At 41.6% G+C, this 21,365-nt stretch overlaps 1 protein-coding gene across 2 annotated transcripts in view; it reads right to left on the minus strand.

Moving 5' to 3' along the window:
• The window catches only part of AOAH (acyloxyacyl hydrolase), a 172,089-nt gene that overhangs the window by 88,987 nt on the left and 61,737 nt on the right, over nucleotides 1–21,365 (minus strand). For both annotated transcript variants that reach the window (XM_081244565.1, XM_081244566.1), the window contains exons 6-11: nucleotides 19,937–20,007; nucleotides 11,464–11,524; nucleotides 10,312–10,382; nucleotides 9,391–9,439; nucleotides 6,944–6,992; nucleotides 4,749–4,843 (exon numbers count right to left, since the gene is read on the minus strand). In XM_081244565.1, the coding sequence (XP_081100691.1) occupies nucleotides 4,749–4,843; nucleotides 6,944–6,992; nucleotides 9,391–9,439; nucleotides 10,312–10,382; nucleotides 11,464–11,524; nucleotides 19,937–20,007 (396 nt within the window). The remainder of the gene's footprint in view (nucleotides 1–4,748; nucleotides 4,844–6,943; nucleotides 6,993–9,390; nucleotides 9,440–10,311; nucleotides 10,383–11,463; nucleotides 11,525–19,936; nucleotides 20,008–21,365) is intronic.

Consider the following 21,365-nt stretch of genomic DNA (forward strand, 5'->3'; position numbering starts at 1 on the left):
GGTGGGAAATAACCCAAACCGAAACCAACAACTGCTGATCTGCAGTTATTTCAATTCATGTGTTGTTGCAAATAGCAAATAAAAAATTGCTACAATCCAAATTCCAATTGTCTGGATTCCAGGATGGGGCTGGCTACTGGGCTTGTGGGAATGATTTCTTTAAAGCATCTTCTCAATGGGTCTTTCTCTTCCCCAGAGACTTAGCACACTGAGGGGAGAGCTGCCAGCTCCAGTGAGAGGCTGTCCTCCCCAAGGGAACCCTAAAGCGAGAGGCACCCCTCACCTCAGCCTCCAGAGGCCAGGTGTGGGATAAGAAGGTCAAGCGTGAGGACACTGACCAGCCTGGTTAGCTACCACTGCACTACGTGAGCTGTATGTCAACTGTTTGTCTGGTTTGAATCCAACATACAGTTTCTAAAGCATTTTCACAGACCGTAGCTCACTGAAGCGCATGGCCTTCCTTCATCATCTACAGAGTTTCTGGTTAGGTGGTTTGTTCAAGATGATACTGACAGGAAGTAGTTCTGCACCTCTTAGCTGTGTGACCTTAGGCTATCTACTCAACATTTCTGAGTACTTGTCTGGAAAGTGAGGCTATGTTGTAATAACACCTACCTCAGAGGGCTTTTATGAAGATTAAAAAAGTAATGCTTTAGTATTCTTTAGCTGGTTTCCTTAGCTATTTGCTTAAAAACCAAACAAAACAATCCCTCAAAAGTTTGGTACATACATAACAATTATTCATTGAAGAAAAACTAGAATAAAAGTTACCCAGAATTCTAGAGTCCAAAGTGAACATACTGATTTACAACCTTCAAATTATTTTCTTTGTCTGAACACACATATATTCATAAAAACTGGCCCATATATTACTATCTTGTAACCTGGTTTTGCCACCTAACAAATTACCATAAACATATTTTCTTGCTAAGAAATGTGTCTATAATATGTGTATTAACAGTTGCATAATATTTCATTTTGTGGATGCAATATATTTTTAAATATCTAATCCCCTATTTTTTAAACATCTTTATTGGAGTATAACTGCTTTATAGTATTGTGTTAGTTTTGGCTGTATAACAAAGTGAATCAGTTATATGCATACGTATATCCCCATATCCCCTCCCTCTTGAGTCTCCCTCCCACCCTCCTTATCCCACCCCTCTAGGTGGTCGCAAAACACCGAGCTGATCTCCCTGTGCCATACAGCTGCTTCCCACTAGCTATCTATTTTACGTTTGGTAGTGCATATATGTCAATGCTACTCTCTCACTTTGTCCCAGCTAACCCTTCCCCCTCCCCATGTCCTCAAGGCCATTCTTTACGTCTGCATCTTTATTCCTGTCCTGCCCCTAGGTTCATCAGAACCACTTTTTTTTTTTAGATTCCCTATATATGTGTTAGCATATGGTATTTGTTTTTCTCTACCTGACTTACTTCACTGTCTATGACAGACTCTAGGTCCATCCACGTCACTACAAATAACTCAATTTCATTTCTTTTTATGGCTGAGTAACATTCCTTTGTATATACGTGCCACATCTTCTTTATCCTTTCATCTGTCGATGGATGCTTAGGTTGTTTCCATGTCCTGGCTATTGTAAATAGTGCTGCAGTGAACATTGTGGTACATGACTCTTTTTGAATTATGGTTTTCTCAGGGTATATGCCCAGTAGTGGGATTGCTGGGTCATACGGTAGTTCTATTTTTGGCTTTTTAAGGAACCTCTATACTGTTCTCCATAGTGGATGGATCAATTTACATTCCCACCAACAGTGCAAGAGGGTTCCCTTTTCTCCACACCCTCTCTAGCATTTATTGTTTGTAGATTTTTTGATGATGGCCATTCTGACCGGTGTGAGGTGATACCTCATTGTAGTTTTGATTTGTATTTCTCTAATGATTAGTGGTGTTGAGCATCTTTTCATGTATTCATTGGGAATTTGTATATCTTTTTTGGAGAAATGTCTATTTAGGGCTTCTGCCCATTTTTGGGTTGGGTTGTTTGTTTTTTGGATTTTGAGCTGCATGAGCTGCTTGTATATTTTGGAGATTAATCCTTTGTCAGTTGCTTCATTTGCAAATATTTCCTCCCACTCTGAAGGTTGTCTTTTCATCTTGTTTATGGTTTCCATTGCTGTGCAAAAACTTTTAAGTTTCATTAGGTCCCATTTCTTTATTTTTATTTCCAGTACTCTAGGAGGTGGGTCAAAAAGGATATTGCTGTGATTTATGTCAAAGAGTGTTCTGCCTATGTTTTCCTCTAAGAGTTTTAGAGTGTCTGGCCTTACATTTAGGTCTTTAATCCACTTTGAGTTTATTTTTTTGTATGGTGTTAGGAAGTGTTCTAATTGCAGGCAGTTAGATAGAGCTGGGTCTTGGTGCTGAAATGAGAACCTCTGGGAAGCCTCACTCCGATTGATATTCCCTGGGGTCTGAGGTTCTCTGTTAGTCCAGTGGTTTGGACTTGAAGCTCCCAACACAGGAGCTCCGGCCCAGCCTCTGGCCTGGGAACCAAGATCCCGCAAGCTTCGTGGCATGGTAAAAAAAAAAAAAAGGAAGAAAGGAGCAGTACAATATCAAAGAATAAAAAACAGAATAAAATTAGAAAGATAAAAAATATATTAGGAAAAATAAAACTATAATTGAAACAACTGCAACAAGGTAAAATAAAACCAAAGCAGAAAAAAAAGGTGGGGGGGGCGGGCAACAAGCCAAAAAGATCACCGGTTGCTGGGGGTTCCTCCCATCCCCTTAGGTGTCTGTGGTCCCCCACCGGTGCCTGGTAGGTGCCCTAGTTGTGAGGAGATGCAAATTCCGCATCCTCCTAGTATGCCATCTTGACTCCACCCCTAATCCCCTATTTTTTTGTTTGAATTTCTGTTTTCACTTTTGCTCTTATAAATAACTCTTTGATGAATACTCATGTACATAGATTCTCGAGCAAATGACTGCTTAGTCTTAAAGAGAAATTTTCAGAAGCAGAATTACTTGTTAAAATCACAAACGTTATAACGTCACTTTATACATATTGTCAAGTTGCCTGTCAGAGAAGTTCTAGCAACTTAAAACTCTCATTAGTGGTGAAGGAACATGTCCCTTTCACCATATTCTTGCTAAAAGTAGGCCTTTATCACTTTTTAACCTTTGCTTATTAGACAGATGATAGATGATACCTCATTGTTGTTTTAATTTGGTTTTCTTTGATTACTACTGAAGATGAAACTGTTTTTATATTTATTGGTCATGTTCTTGATCATTAAAAAATTAAATTGTTTTTTCCTTATTGATATGCAGGAACTCTTTGTTATTAGAGACTTTAAATTTTGTCTTATATGTTATAAATATTGCTCTAGTTTTTCATTTGTCTTTTAATTTTATGAATTTTTGGACATTGTATACATTTGAAGATTTCATGTAATTAAATCTAGTAATACTTTTTTTTGGCTTTGCTTTTATAATACCATGCTCAGAGAGATTGGAATACTTCTTAAAATAATCTTTTTCAGGAAAGCATAAATCTGTTATATTTTCTGAATCTTTGAATGACTGAGAATACATTTCTGTGGGCTTCATGTAGGAACCATATCTTGGCAGCTAGAGCAGTTTTGACACACTATCCTCAAAATGTTGTAGAGGTCGTTCCACCATTTTCTGAAATTTATCATTGAAAGATAAGTCTGATGTCAAAAGGATTTTTCCTCCTAGTATGTCCCCTGGTTGTTTGTTGGGCTGAATGATTGGAAGATTTTTCTTTATATTTGGAATATAATGGAAAAGCAAGACATGACGAGGAGAGTCTCTTTTATGTTCTCTGGAGTTCAGTGGGGTTTTGGATTAAAGTCAAGGATTTCTTCAACTCAAGAAAATTATTTTTTGCTGTTTATTTAGTCACCACTTCCTCTCTGTCTGATGTGTTCTCCTCCCCCGGGTTTCCTATTCAATCTCCTGGACCTATAACCTATATGCCTCTTATGTGAGTTCCAGAATTTGGCTGACTGGTTTTCTCACCCTGTTTTTTACATTGTCCAACTTGCTAGTCAGTATGACCATCACATTTTTATATCAGGCCATTATTGTTTCACCTAAAAGTAGTCTTCCCTAACCTCAGATTGTTCCTTTTTCATGAGTATAATCTCCTCACATTATTGTTGAGAATCTGGATTTAATATCTTACAAAATTTACTTTCCTGTAGCAAGCTTTTTTCAAGAGTTCTTTTCTTTGGAGACCATGAACATTTTTTCTATGTTCAAATGTTTCTCTGTTTGCTCATCTTACAAGGGAGGTCTGTTTTAGAACTTGGGAGAGGTTCCATCAGAGAGTATTCAGGTTCATGTCTGATTTCTTCAGTGTGAGAAAAGGGATTAAAGAAGAATGTATAATTCTTGTAGTTTAACTTCCCTGGATCAGCGTTTTCATTTTATAGGAGGTTGAAGAGAGAACTACATCCCAAGGTGGCTGTACAACAAGGGCTTCCCCACTATGCCCAAGTTTCCTTTCCACCCGGCAGGGGCACCATCCTCCTTCTCTAATGGACAAGATAGCTCTTGTTATGAGCCTGTTCTTCTTATCACACTGTTTGAACTGAACTGAACTGAAATGGCTATGGATGTGCCTTTGATGGCAGATTGTGCTGAGAAGGGAAATTTGCACCTGTTTGGATCTGGCATCACATTTATAGAGAGCAAGGGGGAAACAAACACAGAGGCCAGCACATCCCACATGATTACTGCCAAAATTACTTACCAAAGACATCTGTGAAGCTGTGATCCAATCGGGAGGGATGTGAAAATGAGCCCCAGCTGAGTCTCCCAGCAAAATGATTCCCCTGGGCTGTGAACCTAGGTGGCACAATTTATTTGCATTATTTATGCACTCAAGTAGTTTGGAGCCTCCAGATTGGGTAGTTAGGTGAGCACATACCCTGGTGCATATTCTGTGCATAGAGCATCGTAACAGTGATGCACTGCCACTTTCCGAGTGTTGGAGAGTGAGGGGCATAGCATTTAGGAGCTGAACGAGATTTCCAGGCCATTGAAACTGCCAGCTAAGCTGTACAGATGCAGGTGTGCTTCCTAGCTCAGCATAAAACAAACTCCTGTGCAACATCTTGAGTGAATGATAGATGAATAAAGCATCAAAACTTTATCTGAACTCAGAAATATGCCCTAAATTTTGGTTCTGAAAATTGCTTTCTTTTTTTTTTTTTTTTTTTTTTTTTTTTTTTTGCTGTACGCGGGCCTCTCACTGCTGTGGCCTCTCCCGTTGCGGAGCACAGGCTCCGGACACACAGGCTCCGCGGCCATGGCTCGCGGGCCCAGCCGCTCCGCGGCATGTGGGATCTTCCGGGATAGGGGCACGAACCCGTGTCCCCTGCATCGGCAGGCGGACTCTCAACCACTGCGCCACCAGGGAAGCCCCGAAAATTGCTTTCTTGGAAAACACATTCATTTCTGTTAATATCCACTTTAGGAATTAGTAAGCTCATGGAGCAATTTTGATTTTTTTCAAAGATGTTATGGTCTTTTAATGTCCTTAATCTATATATACAAAAGCACTGGATGGACAATTATGGCTGATTAGTGGGGAGATGGAGAGATAAAATCTCTATGCAGCCCTATATGTTAGGAGGTTAAGAATCACTTAATCTGATTCTAAGGCCCATCTACACGAATCATTCATCCATGGGTGATGCACGAACTCTTCCAAATCCCTTAAGATCCTGAAAGAATCAATCAGTGCCTCTCAGAGTCAGAGAGGAGAGCCTACTTCCTCCACCTCCAAAGGCCCCAAATCAAGCCGAGGATGGCCCAGCCTCACTCCGGCGGCTCCCTATCTCGGGACTTTGTGACAGCTAGCACTTGGCCACACAAATGGGGACTGAGAAGGCTCAGGACATTGAGGAGGGGTTGGGATTTGGGGAATCCAAGAGGCTTCCCACAGTGAACCCAGAGCCTCACACCAGGATTTCACTTAGATCTGAGTTTACTTATTCATTTGTCTATTTGTTAATGCATTCCTTTATTCATCCAACAAGCATTTCTAAACTGCATTACTATGTGTCGGGTCCTTACATTTTCTACCTCCATCCTGTCCTTCTAATAGCTTACAGACAATTAGACTTTAAGCTGATTGAGGGCAAGGACTGTATCACGTCTGCCCATAAAAACTCAGAGCCAAGTATAGCCCTTGGTGCATAATAGGAATAGGTGTTCAGGAAATATCTGTTGAATGAATGAATGAATGAAATGCTTCTAAATGTTAGGGGAAAGCGTTGTCTAAACATAAAACACTGATGCTACCATAGGGTCTTGTTTGAGACTCTTTGGGCATCACCAGGACCATGTTTTCAGTACTATGTGGGTGGTAATAGGTTCCTCCTAAGAACACTGGTAGCCCAGGTGTATGTGGCATTGGGCATTTAGAATACAGAGCTTTTGCTCAGGTATTTTTGGGAACTCTCAATGGCTATTGCTTGGAGGTCTCCCTCAAGTCACCCAGATTTGAGTCTTTAGCCCAGTCGACACAAGGACTCTGTCAGTACAAGTCTAGACGTCTGACCTTGTAGTGTATTGAGGAAGACACAGAGAAGACTGAAAATTATCACCTCCACTTATTTTCTTATTTGGAGAAGTGCTGGATTTCAGTTACCCTGTTATCTATCTTACAGCCTTTTCTAATATTATCATTAAAGTTTCCAATTCCCCAAAAAAGGAATCAATTAAACACATTTAGTTTTGCTTTGTCTTGATTCTGCCTCATTTGTCTATAATCTCTTTCACGTCATTTTCTAATTTGCCACAAAAATAAATGTAAATTGGTCAACATTATGTGGTAGCATCAGGCACTTCCTCACTTGGATGGTCTGTTTGCTTCAATCTGACTCAGACTAGAAAAGAATATTCTATTGGAATAAGTACACTGACTTTTACAATTCATACCTTCACAGAATTTCTTCTCGTATGGAATTCCATCTTTTGGATCAACACCCTTTAAGAGAAATGATGAAATTAGCAGCTTGCTTTTAAATTTATGAGACACAAACACAAAATCCTTCCCAAATGGCTTTAAAAGCATGAAAACAAATCAGTAGATAAAATCCTTTAAAGTCTCTTGAGCCCTTAATCCAACATAGCAACATCCTAGGTAAGTGAATTGGGCTTTAAGGAACTGGGGGCAGGAATAAGGAGAGATCCAGAAACTGGACCAGGGTTGATGCTTCTAGAGCAGAGATTCTCAACAGGGCCGCTTTTGAGGCACCCCTTCCCCACCCCTGCCCCACAGCCATCCGAAGGGACATTTGGCAATGCCTGGGAGACATCTGTGGTTGTTAAAATGGGGGGAGAGGGAGCTACTGGCATTTAGTGGGGAGAAGCAGGGATGCTACTGACCATCATACAATGTACAAGGCAGCCCAAACCATAAAGAATGATTCCAAATGTTGATGTGATGAGACTGAGAAACCCAGCAGTGAGGTTGAGCCTGTGAGTGGGACAGAGTTACCACAGCTGAGGGCACTTCCTAACACTTAAAGCTAAGTCTGTGAATTAGTGGAGCAGCTGGTCCTTGGAAGGCTTGAGCAGAGTCTGGATAACTTTAAAAAAGTTAAAATATATATATATATAATTCTTTTTTTCTTTTGTTTGCCAAACTCTGGTCTGGAGAGCACTGGCATTCCACTAGATATTAATGGTATTAACAGTATTTTAGGAAGAAAGAACCTGATGGTCAGAGATGTACTGGAAACAGTGTGTTCACTGTCTTGGTCTTGGGGACTCCCAACATGCATTAAAACATTAAAGATGCTGAGAAATTCGGAAGTAAAGAAAACTGTTCAGGCTTATTTGACCCAGTACTTTCCAAACGTTGCTCTAGCGCTCCTCCTCCCTTACCTCTTAACCTACCACTCAACACTGGAGTTCTTGGACACAGTCTGGGAAATGTTGGACTTAGTGATTGTAAAGTCCTCTCTGAGTTTATGATTTTGTGATTCTGTGAGTCATTTTTCCTCCATGGAAAGGGATAGGTATGAAGGTCATGTGTCTTTCTCCTATTACTGATGATAAATTCTGAGTCTTGGCTCCCTGGGCTCCTGGTGGATTTCCACTGGTCTAGCACAGTCTCTTATTGGCCTTCCTTATGTAGGTGGGCTCCCATGTCAGAAGCAGGGATGGGGTCATGGAACTAAGACAGCAGCTTCACACACTAATAAACCCCCATGTCCTCCAACATGACAACTAAGCTTGACTTTATCGAACAAGAGCTGCCTTGGGGGTCTTGACACCTTGACACCTTAAGATCTAGGGGACATGTCTTCCCCTCCTCATGAAAAGGCAGTGTGACTGATGATAGGGTGGGTGGGTAGGGCTATACCAGGATACAATCTGTCTTGCTCTCCATATCTCAGAAGAAATGGATCATCAGTGTCCTGGAGAGGGGAAACTATTTACAGAAACTTTCTCCTCTTCATCCAAGCAGACAAATTAGGCAACCATTCAGAGGCAATCTATCTTGAAGCTGGGGAATCTTAAACTTCAAGGCTCCTTGTTTGTACGATCCCTGCCTGTGCGAGTGCTGGGAGCAGCTGGGAGCTATAGAGTGTTTTAGGTGGAGAGCAGCCAGGCACTCAGAACAATATTTCTACATAAGCACTCCTGGTAAATTGGAAAAGAGATCTCAGAAGAAAGGGACCTGAATTTCCAAGACTCCAGGAATTTGTTAAGATTTCTTTTATTGTTCTAATTAATTATACTTTTATTCTTGATTTTGTATTTGTATTTGGTATTCTTTTTCTTCAGGAGGACCCCTCAAATCCTATAAGCTCAAGACCTCACAAAATTGGGTCTGCTGCCCTTGCCGTGCTAAGATTAAGTGTTTGGCTTTTCTCTTTCCTTCCCTTTTCTCTACGTGGAAGCTGCTAATTTATTATTCATAGGGAACTGGGGCACCAGCATTAGATGCCTCAGGATGTGGGTAGTGGGGTAACTACAGGCAACTTCCACTCTGCCTGACTAGCCTTATGAAACAGAAAAGAATGGCTGCAATGAAATGGTGACAGCATGCGGTTTGCTCCAATAGCTGTTTGGGTTACTGTAAAACTTTGTTAACACCATTCTCCATTTAATTTCCAAACAGAATAAAGGGATTAGATGTGAATGACCTTAAGCAAGACTTAGAGTGGCTGTGACAGAGACAGCCTCAACTCTCATTACAACATGGACACTCTTCACATGGGATTGGATTCTATGCCCCTCTTCCAAACAGCAGCAGAAGAGTTGCTGTAATCTACCATCTTCTTCCTTAGGTCTGACTGAAGCAAACAGGCAATGGGCTTTTAAGGAGGGCGGAAAGCAAGAGAACAGGGTTAAATTTGAATTTAGTCGCTTACCCAAATGCCATTACAGTTTGAATCCTGATGTGTATCCCAGTTGTCTGGCCTATGAAGAAAAACATCAACATTGGTCTTTGGCATGTATTTTTCATTCTGAATGTCAGCTTCACAAATGAAGGAATGAACGAATGAGTGCTACACCAAGTGTCTTCGATAGACAACAGTTTCTTCAGGGAAAAGTGCCACACACCATTGTGTGTTGTGGCACACAGAAGCCTCACTTGGCCTCTTTGCCATTCTCTTGGCTTTGGATGTTTGCTGGGAACTGTGGACCAAATGCAGTCTTTTCACAATTGACTATATTCATGGGAGGTATTGTTGTGGAATGATGCTGATGGGAATAATGAACACACCTGCAGTCCATTTCATTTAGACAGGTGACACCATTAAAGTTATGCCTCTAACGCCCCAAACATCTGGTTAATGCTTCAGCACTGTAGTCACAGCTAAGATGAAGGCTGGCATATCCAGTTTGAGGTCTGAGATGTGACTGAACATCAGCCTGGGACTAAAATGGGACCTGCGCTCTACTCTCTGCCCCCGTCGCCCTCCTCCTGGTGGAAGAGGCTACTCTTTCTGGGCCCAGGGCTGCCTGTAGAACTCGTGCAGGAGGCTGGATAAACGTCCACAATAACCTGTCTACTCACGTGTTTCTCCCACTAGACTGTAAACTCCTCGAGAGGAGGCCTATTTCTATTTGTTTACCACCCAACATGATGCAGAGTGCTGGGCAACGCTCGATGAGCATTTTTTGGGCAAATGAATGAACAGTTTTTTCATTGTGCTTTACTTCAATTAGGACATGGAGGTCCCTTCTCTCTGTAAGCACGAATCCCCTAGGCTGAGGGAGATAATTATGCCTTCTGTCTCCTTTTCAGAAGGTGATTTTCAACATCAGTGACCAGCAGAGACCATTACCTTCTGCCTGGGTATGCCATCTTGTTGCTGTCGTTACAGTCTCTCCCTCGCCAGTGAGAGCCCCGCAGTGTCTGAAATTGAAGAGCATACACAGGAAGGGTCAGTTCTGCTTTGACGTTATCCACAGTGAAGGCCAATCAGAGCTGTCTGAGGGGTACTGACATCTGCCATTTTAAATCCAAATACAGTCTAGGAACACTAGAGATCACTAAGAAAATTAAGATGATATGCTAAGACCTCCTGTGTGAGGTGAAATGTAATATGGTACCAGGGCCAATCACAGATGAAGTGTGTGTGTATGTGAGAGTGTGTGTACGTGTGTGTATATGTGTTGTTGGGTGCGTGCTGATATGTGAGTGTATGGGGGTGCATGTGTGTGCATGTATGTGGGCACGTGTGCATTCACATGGGTTATGTGAATGCATGTTTTATACACGTGTCTGTGTACATGTGTGTTCATGTGTATGTGTCTATGTGCACTTCCACAAAGAGCAGGACCATCCAACTCCCTGAACTTTCTCTATCAAAGGCTCCAAAACAATTGGTTTATTTGGTTCAGTGATTAATCATTTTGCTGGATAATTTTAAAAACCTCTAGCCAAACTGGTTGTGTGGATTTATTATATTTTTGACATGTCTGATTTGAAAGAATCAAGAGTCATGATAATGTCAATGTTTTTATTTCTCACATTCCCAGGTAGAGTATTTGAGATCCCACCTACTTTGGAGAGTTTGTGACATCTGTTGCTTGCTTGTTGAATTTTGCAGAGAATATTCTGACATCCTAACTGTTCTAAATCTAACATGTGTACACAGACATAAACACATACACACACACTTTAAAAAAGTAAGTTAAAATACGTTTAAGAATTTTGAAAATAATTCCCAACACATTTCAAGATAACTGTTATCCCCGTGGAGAATTCCAGGTGGGAATGGCTTCAGGAAACGAAAACAGTCCAGGACTAAGATCCACTTTGATGGTCCATGTATTAGTAAGATACCAAAAAATCTGTAAACGTCATAAAATGGTGTATTATCACATTAATAATACATTCAAATGGCATTCAATCTTGTCTTATTAAAGGAAAGAAATTTATAGGAAGCGATGCAATATTTAGCGAACATCTGGTTAGTCTTAGTGATACTTACTGGGAAAACACTGTATTTGTCTGAATCTACATCTTTGAATGGTAAAGAATTTTGTATAGCCCTAGAAGAAAAAAAAACAAAACACCTGGTGAGCTAACAAAAAACAAATGGTGTTTGTGAAAACAAATAGAGACCTTGTTAGATATGGCTGTGTTGAGTTTATGTGACAGAACCCCATTCTAAAAATAAAATTAAAGACCTAAATAAAAATTTAAAAAATAAAATAAAAATAAAATCAGAGTACCAGTCAAACTTTGCTCATCCCTGCTCTCCACTCAACAGAACTATTTTCTCTCTGACTTTTTACTTGGCCTATATGGGGAGGTAAAATATAATGAACTCAAGTTTTAGAGGGCATGGGATACGGCTGTTGAGGTCCTCAGGAAAGAACCTACATTTTTGGTCCAGTCAACGAGCTCAGTACTACAGATTTTACACATTTTACACATTTTGTGATGGAAATCTTTTCTTAAGATTCTCCTCTGTTAAACCACTTATTCTGAGAATCTGACAATTTAGTTGTCACTCCCGTTCAAGAGCCTGGGGAACCAAGGGCTCTGTTGTGATTGAAGACCAAGCAATTCATGCCCAAACCATGGACACCCCCCTGAGTGAGGATTTCCCCTGAGATCTCACTACCAGACTTTTCCCAGCTTCCAAAGGCAAACACTGTTTCCCTCTAGGAAAATCACTTACAGAGTAGCAGGGAAGAGCCATCATATGGCAGGGTGAGGTTATTATTCGAGCTTAGAATATAGAGGGAGTAACATGACCCTTTAAAGGATTTAGTAAATGGTCTTTTGAATCAAGAGCTTCTCAGCAGTTCTGAGAGTCTCAAGTCAAGTGAATTCAGCCAGAGCCAGCATGGAGCCTAATTGGTGGTATGGAGCCTGTCTTATGAGCTCTGACATGGTGGACCCACCACAAGTCTACATTAATAGACCCCTTGGGAGATGACATCTCCTGTAAGACTAGGTAGTTTTCTCCCATGTATATATTTGACCTCTTGATAGCTATTTTATGTTTCTAGATGAGAAAAGGAGGGAAGACACAGAGGGAGAGGGAGGGAGAGATGGAGAGAGAGAAAGAGGACGAACAGACCCAAAGAGCCATATTTTCAGTCTGAGAAAAGGTTCTGGGTGAAAGGTCTCACTGAGGATGACAAAGCTACCCCTTTCCACCTTTGCCATCCTAGGGATGAGAGTTTGTCCTTGAAGGAAGGAACAATGAGTTGTCTCTAGAATTAGAAAGCTAGTTCATTAAACTAACATTTACCTGCTTATTTTAAAGGCTCAGAGTGACAAACCAAAACCATACATTCTAGACATGAGAGGGTAGATTTGTCACCATAAGTCACATAAATTGCAATTTACATAAACTCCACAATCCCTTATTCATAGCCCCCAAATCCAAACAGGTCTGAACACCAAGAGTTGTTTCTTATTTTCAACTTTGCTACTAACACATTTGGTGGCAAAACTTGACCCAAACTGGTCTAAGGCAATTCATAAGCTATACCTTATTTAATGTGACTATCCGTATATTTCATTGCTGATATATAAATTTGTTTGATTAGGAGGTGCTGGGAGTGTTAGGTGAGTTATGGCATATGTACCATATGTTACTTTCTTAAAATCTGAATTCAAAATCACATCTGGCTCTGTTTTGGATAAAGCATTGTTGACTTTCACTACTATTACTTCTGCAAAATTGTATCTAAACTTGATACCTTGTGTATCCTTACAGGTATCTGGTTGTATGCTGAAATATTCATTCATTCATTCATTCCACAGCCATTTTTGAAGTCCTTGCATGTGCCAGGCATCATAATAGATATTAGGGCTGAATATAAGATGCATTTCCTATGCTAGAAGAGCTTAATGATGGGTGGGGGGAAACAAGGCATCAACAGATAATCACAGTGCTATGGAGAAAATTCTATAAGAGGGTTGTGCACACAGAGGGAAAACATTTCTAACTCTATACAGGGAAGGAGGTGATCTTAAGGTGAAAGCTAAAGGATGAGAAAGCATTTTCAAAGCAAGTAATTGGGTGATGGGTGTGGGTGTTCTAGTAGGAAGGAAAAGTATGGGAAGCCCCTTAACATAGCTCTAGGTTCTGAAATTAGACTCCTTGGATTTGAATCCCAGGTCTGCCGTCTACTTGGTATGTAACTTTGGGCAAATTATTTAATCTGTTTGTACATCTGTTACCTCATTTGTAAACGGGGCCAGCGTATCAGTACCTGCTTCCTAGGGCTGTTGCAAAGACTAATAGCATTGTTACGTGTGAAGCAAGGAAGACCTGTGCCAAGCATGTGATAAGTACTCACAAAATATTAGCTCTTTTCATTATTATGTGCAATGTTAACAGTTATTCCAAGGCTGGTTTCTAGGATTGGGCAAATAGGAATCAGGTGTCTGCTCTTATGACATTTTAGTTTCTGGAGATATCTCGAATCCAATCCATGGACTCTCTTCAGATTTTCAGGTTCCCAGCCACACAATGTCCCGTCCAGTTATGCGTGTCCATTATTTTTAGGTATTTTAACCATAAGCACCTTTGCAGCAAGCATTTTTGCTGTAAACATTTTCACTGTATAACTAATTGGCCATAAGACAATTTTGCCATAAAAGGTAAAATGATTGGTTGATAGTTTGTTTTGATATATATCATACAAAAATCATGACAGATGATGATGATTTGCCCCAAGAGCTGGTCTCTGATTTTGAAGCACACTACAATGGAGGAGAAAGAGGTTGAGGGCCTGAAAGTTGCAGATTTGAACTCGCATTTCCCATTGAACTTTGGAGTGTTTATCAACAGACATATTACAAGATGCCAAGAACACACAACAGTGTAGAGGTTTTCACAACACAATACAAAGCTTAGGTATGAACATACATCCTCGTATTTGGAAACTGATACCTCTCCTAACGAAGGAAGAAATCTCAGCAAAAAAGAAAAAGTGTGATGCCAAATGAGGAGAAGAATCAACAAGAAAAAACAGTGTGTAAAATACTAAGAATGAAAGACCTGGAAGACAAGTGTTTATGTACAAGTCACGAAATAAGATCAGCCATTTGCACAGTATTGCCATGAAATATACACACACTTTAAATATATTCAGATATTTTGTATTTAGCAATAAAGTCTCTTTAATTTTGTAATTCATTTTTTCATGTTTCATGATGTCCTTCTTAATGTCTCTTTTATTTTTCATTGTTTTATCCTTTACAGCAAAATCATGGCTAATTAGTTACATGGCAAAAATGTTTTTGGCAGCAAAGCTGTCTAAGGCAGAGAAATTTACGGTGAAAATACCTAGAAACCCAGTTACCACGTTGGCTGGTGCAGCTAATCACCTGCTTGCTGCTCCTGCCCTATGACTATCTGGGGTTGGGCTAGCAGGCTTGACCCAGGGAGCAATTGTGATTGCAGCTGAATGGCATTCGTTACATAATGGTGAGCTATTCAAGTTCAAAGTGCCTAAAATTATGTCATGAAACTGGGGCATTACAACAAAAGAAAACTAGGGGGAATAAAATTTCCATGTGTATCTGCCTCATATTTGAGTCCCAGGCAGTACTCCAGGGCCAGCGTGACTCTGTTTCATATGCGTGTGGATGCGTTACGTTCATCCCTGTAAGATAAAATGAGAGCAGAGAAAACCATGGAAGGACACATCCTGACGTGTTTACACGGCTCACCATGTCGTGGGGACAAGGACGATGTGGGAGGAAAGAGCAGGGCAGGAGCAAGAAGGAACAAATGAAAAAAGGCAAAGAATGATGAATTAAAAGCACAGTTAACGTAAGATAAGATAGTCTGTGTGAATTTATGTGAAATAATACATATGTGGGTTCATGCATTTGGAAATTCAATAAAAAGAATAAATTATTAAGAGGGGACCCTCCTGTCCTACCACTGCTACGATAGAAAATAGGCAGTATATAGGCACTGTGAACTCTGATCAAAACAAAACAACAACCAAAAACTTGGCTGCCCCATGGTAGTAGCCTGGTATCCTAAACATTTGTTTTTCTAATAAAGTAGCGCTTTTTATTTATTTATTCCCTTGTTTCTACAGAGTCCCTACTAAAACTAAGCACTGTGGTAGGAACCAGGGATAAAAAGTTTACCAAGAAATGGTATCCCCGCTCTCCAAGAGCTGTCAGTGGGGGCGGGAGACTGATGGGGAAGCAGCCAGAGAGGAACAGGGTGCAGGAGCAGGCACCAGTGAGCCTGGAGTACAGAGGAGGCTAGCCAAGCAACCGGAGCTAGGCTGGGAGGTGGAAAGCTGCCCAAGGGTGGAGACACCTCCATTGTATTTTTTTTTTTTTTTTTTTTTTGCAATTGACAAGGAAATTTAGTTACTTCTGAGATATACATTTTAAAGTAATAACTAGAATTATAACTTATAACATTATACCAGAACATACAAGACTTTTAGAAATTTCATGTAATGTCTGAAACATTTATATTAACATATTTCCATACAAATAATCCAAAGAAAGTTTAGTATTGTTTTTTTTTTGTTGTTTATACTGCAGGTTCTTATTAGTCATCAATTTTATACACATCAGTGTATACATGTCAATCCCAATCGCCCAATTCAGCACACCACCATCCCCACCCCACCGCAGTTTTCCCCCCTTGGTGTCCATACGTTTGTTCTCTACATCTGTGTCTCAGCTTCTGCCCTGCAAACCAGTTCATCTGTACCATTTTTCTAGGTTCCACATACATGCATTAATATATGATATTTGTTTTTCTCTTTCTGACTTACTTCACTCTGTATGACAGTCTCTAGATCCATCCATGTCTCAACAAATGACTCAATTTCATTCCTTTTTATGGCTGAGTAATATTCCATTGTATATATGTACCACTTCTTCTTTATTCATTCGTCTGTTGATGGGCATTTAGGTTGCTTCCATGACCTGCCTATTGTAAATAGTGCTGCAATGAACATTGGGGTGCATGTGTCTTTTTGAATTATGGTTTTTGCTGGGTATGTGCCCAGTAGTGGGATTGCTGGATCATATGGTAATTCTATTTTTAGTTTTTTAAGGAAGCTCCATACTGTCCTCCATAGTGGCTGTATCAATTGACATTCCCACCAACAGTGCAAGAGTGTTCCCTTTTCTCCACACCCTCTCCAGCATTTGTTGTTTGTAGATTTTCTGATGATGCCCGTTCTAACTGGTGTGAGGTGATACCTCATTGTAGTTTTGATTTGCATTTCTCTAATCATTAGTGATGTTGAGCAGCTTTTCATGTGCTTCTTGGCCATCTGTGTGTCTTCTTTAGAGAAATGTCTATTTAGGTCTTCTGCCCATTTTTGGATTGGGTTGTTTGTTTCTTTAATATTGAGCTGCATGAGCTATTTATATATTTGGGAGATTAATCCTTTGTCTGTTGATTCGTTTGCAAATATTTTCTCCCATTCTGAGAGTTGTCTTTTCGTCTTGTTTATGAAGGCATTAGACCAAACAGGATGGGGACAAGACAGGCACAGAGCCAGAAAGCCATTCTTACTGGAGGGGATTTTAGGGAAGCATTATGTAACAGAAGACACATAGGTCTTTGTCTCTACCACCTGCTGACTGTGCTAGTGGGTCAAGCATTAAATAAACTAGAACCGACTTGCTCATTTGAAAGTGAGGCTCCGAGTCAAGGGACAGGCAATGTTGTGGCTCTGAGCCTGACCTTTATAACCAGGCTGCTGGGTTCAAACATCATATTTATCCATGACTAGCTCTGTGACCTTGGACAAACGGCTTTACATCTTTAAAAAGGGGACCAAAAAATTGTTGTCTGTCTAACAGGGTTGCATTTATAAGAGTTCTTGGTGCAGAGACAGTATCAGATAACTTTTACTTGTCATTATTATTACTGAGCCACAGGTTGTTTTAAAGAATAAACGAGGCTGCATTTAAATGTGCTTTATAACCCATGCAGCACTGAATAATTCATGACCTGGTACGAATTATACTAGAAGCACAATGATTTTTAGAAAAGAAGAAAAACATACTGCTTTTGCTTTTTCATGAAAAAATTTCCCTTTGAAATTGGGCCAGGAAAATCCCTGGCCACAGATGCTCTTGAATTCAGGTTTTCAAAGGTGGTTCAATTGAAGAGTTGTCATTTTAGGTCCTGAGGGCCCACGCTTGGTTTGACACAGAAAATGCAATGATGCTTTCAGCAAGGAGGGGACGGGGTCTCGATTCAACAAGAGCTAAGCACGATGAGATGGTCGGGGGCTTGGGACCTGGCCGCATCTTAGCCTCCCTCACTTTCACGTCCGATATTTCCCCTCTACTCCTCATGTCCTGATGGTCTCTGCCTCCACTTCTATTCATGAAAAGCGGGATCGATAACTGTTCCAGGATCCAAGTCCGCACTTTGCACAGTTGGCTTGCAGGAGCTTATGTGGGCAGATGAACCAGGAAAAGTTTTTAAACTCTTGGATCCCTCAGAGGCTCTGAATGTGGGTCAGATGCACAGCCACCTCCTCTCCTGAGATACTTTCAAAGCAGACGGGGGATGTTCAATGCATTTAGCGTCCACGAAGCCCATGAGGTGAAGGAAGGAGGAACATAGGAAAAGTGCCTCTATTGTGGGTTGAACTGTGTTCACCAAAAAGATATGTTGAAGTTCTAACCCCTGCTCCCTGTGAATGTGAACTTACTTGGAAAAAGGGTCTTTGCAGATGTTACTGAGTTAAGATGAGGCCATAAGTGCGGATCCTAATCCAATATGACTGGTTGCAAAAGGAAAACCAGACACACAGGGAAGATGGCCATAAGAAGAGGGAAGCAGAGATTGGAATGACACAGCTGCAAGCCCAGGGTTGCCAAGGATGGACGGGCACCACCAGAAGCTAAGAGGCAAGGAAGGATTCGACCCAGAGTCCCCGAGGGAATCTCAGAGGGAGCAGGGTCTCAGAGGGATCTGGCCAACACCTTGCTTTCAGACTTCCAGCCTCCAGAACTGGGAGAGAATACATTTATGTTGTTTCAAGCCACCTAGCTTGTGGTATTTTATTACAGCAGCCTTGGGAAACCAATACAGCCTCTCAGTCCAGATGTTCAGCCTGACACTCTCACCTCTGGGGAGTTCTTCCCTCTAACTCCTCACCATGAGAGCCAGGCTGGACCGGAATGCACTCAAGTGATAGGAACTGCCTATGGGAGAGTAAGAATAAAAGCAGCAGGGGCCAGGGCAGATGGAGTGGTCTCCATGAACGTCTCACATGAAGGACCATTATTTTGAGTCATTAAAGCATCATCTGTACAGGTAGCACCTGCGGTCTGGCTCCTGAAATAGAATGTGAGCGCGCTAGGGAGGACACAGTCAACCAGGAACCTAGGAACGTGCCACTCTGTCCCATCAGGTCTCAGGCCAAGGAGTCTGCATTTTTAAAACGTTCCAAGTGGGTCTATAGCTTGAGTTTAGACATGGGGAAACTGAAGCTCAGAGACATTAAGTGGCTCAAGTCTTCAAAGTTGGCTCAAGAGGCAGCATTGCACAAGAGTCAAGAAAGTGGATGTTTCCAAAGAACAAGTGGGGTCCAATATACCTGGGGGTGTATCTTGGGTCCTCATGGCTGGGGGGAGTTACTTCTGTAAGACTCAGTTTCCTTCTCTGTGAAATGGAAATAATGATAATCCCTACTTCATGGAATTGTGAGAACTCAGTGCAGAAGTGCATTCAAAGTTCAGCATCTGGACCCCAGAACAGTGCCATACACTGCCTGGCAGCAGCCTCTGCCGCAGTCACATGGGAAGCAGCCGAGTGGAAGGTGGACCTATGCTATTTTGCCTCTTAGTCCAACGTGCCTCTCAGGACTGTTCCATCTTCTAATGTTTTGGACAGTGATGACTATAACACCCAGCATAACCTCAGACTCAGAGTGCAGCTGGAGGGAGCATGGGATTTTAAACAGAGACAGGAGGGCTTGGGAACTTTGGACAGTGTCTCTGTATTAGGAATCCTGCTCATACACAGCAGAGATAGATTTTCTAGGTAATAGGTTGGGCTCTGTGAAAAAATGGTCCTTTTCTAGCCTTGTGAGTGCCTTGCTCTAAAGATGCTCAAAGGGTCCCTGCCATAACAGGTGGCCAACCTTGTCTGTATCTTACACAGCAAGGAGGAGCTGTCCTGTCCCCAGGTGCGGTGTGAGCATGCACTGAGCCACTCACAAGTCTCACTGGCAGGCAGGCTGCATTCCAGTCCAGGGCAGTAAGTCAGGTTGGAGGTTCAAAGATGCTGGTGTTCAGTTTATTTCCAAAATGATTTGTTCTGAGCTAATTTGTCTTCTAGTTTCTGTACAAGTCATGAGCAAGAAACACTTTCACTTTCAGAAAGATGCCTTTTAACTTGAAGACCATTTTAGTCATTAGAAAACAGGGACAACCAAAGATGCTATCCCCTGCCAGTGCTTACGAAGGGGAACTTGTATACGTACAATTTAATCCTCTGACAGATCTTGGCCCAAAATGGGAGTGAACAAATATCAGAACCACTTCTGGAATATGTCTGGAGAGAAAAACAAAAACAAAAAGAGTTGTTTAGTTCAAGGGATGATTTTCCAACTTCTAAAGGCCCTTCCTCTCCTCTTGGCTCCACAGTTTGGATTTCTGGACTCTTCTTTCTCCAGAATCTGGGCCATTTTACTTAACTAAATTTACCTCTTGTTCCTGTTTCCACGCTCCATATTCATTCCACCTGTGTGCCTTTGTTCACGCCGGCTCCTCAGCCTGAAGGCTTCCCCTTCTCCCCCAGCCAGCTAGTCCCACCTTCATCTCTTTTCCACCTCTTCCCAAAAGGATCTGGCCCACCTTGGTCCATTCTACTCAGACAACGTTCCTCTCCTCACTGCCCTCAGTGGCTTTAAAAAAGGATTTGAAAATAAAAGACTGTTTTCAAATAAAATAATTCCTTCCTGTTATGAGATAAAATAAAGACTAATGGGAGAGACACTGGCTGGAAGAAGGAAGAAGGAAGGTCCCTTCCCTGGGGGAGGCGGGGTAGGGGGAGGAGGGGTGTGTAGATGAAGCCCCTCAAAGCTTCCCGAACAAAGGGATTTCAGACAGCAGTTTCCATAAGAATCTAGCTTGTGGGATAAATTAAAAGCCTTGGCTTTTTACCAAGTAATGATTTTAGAAAGATTGTAGTTCCCTTGAAGCTTTTCTCAGACAAAAGAAAAAATCAACAGGGTAGAAAAAGTAAGGAACCAGCATTTATCAACAAAGGGAGAGATAGTTTGCTTTTCAAAAGTTCACTTCAGGGCTTCCCTGGTGGCGCAGTGGTTGAGAGTCCACCTGCCGATGCAGGGGACACGGGTTCGTGCCCCGGTCCGGGAGGATCCCACATGCCACGGAGCGGCTGGGCCCGTGAGCCATGGCCGCTGAGCCTGCACGTCCGGAGCCTGTGCTCCGCAATGGGAGAGGCCACAACAGTGAGAGGCCCGCGTACCGCAAAAAAAAAAGTTCACTTCATACCACTTTGCTTCTATGAAAGACCTAGGTTACTACCTACCTACTCACGAACTGAAAGAAATCCAAAGAAGTTTTTTGCTCTCACAAAAAAAAATGCAAAAAGCAAAAATAACGTTCATCGTTTGTTTTGCAGGAGCCAGTGGAGAGGCAGCGAGCACCCTGAACAGTGAGAGGGGCACCACCCAGCTCCTTCCCCAGAAACCACACTGAGCAGCTCAGCATCAGGCCACCAGAGCTTTGAACTGTGTCTGTGAGCCTCTGTGCTTGATCTCAGTTTATTTTGTGCATCTGTTAGCAAGATGTGTCCTAAGGTAACTGCTTCTTTGCCTTAGGAAAGACTTCACAGGAATGCTCTACTTTTGGATAGCGGGGAAACCTGTAGTGATTCCCTCTAGC

The sequence above is a fragment of the Mesoplodon bidens genome, assembly GCF_964165515.1.
Source record: "Mesoplodon bidens genome assembly, chromosome: 9".
NCBI classification, from domain to species: Eukaryota; Metazoa; Chordata; class Mammalia; order Artiodactyla; family Ziphiidae; genus Mesoplodon; species Mesoplodon bidens.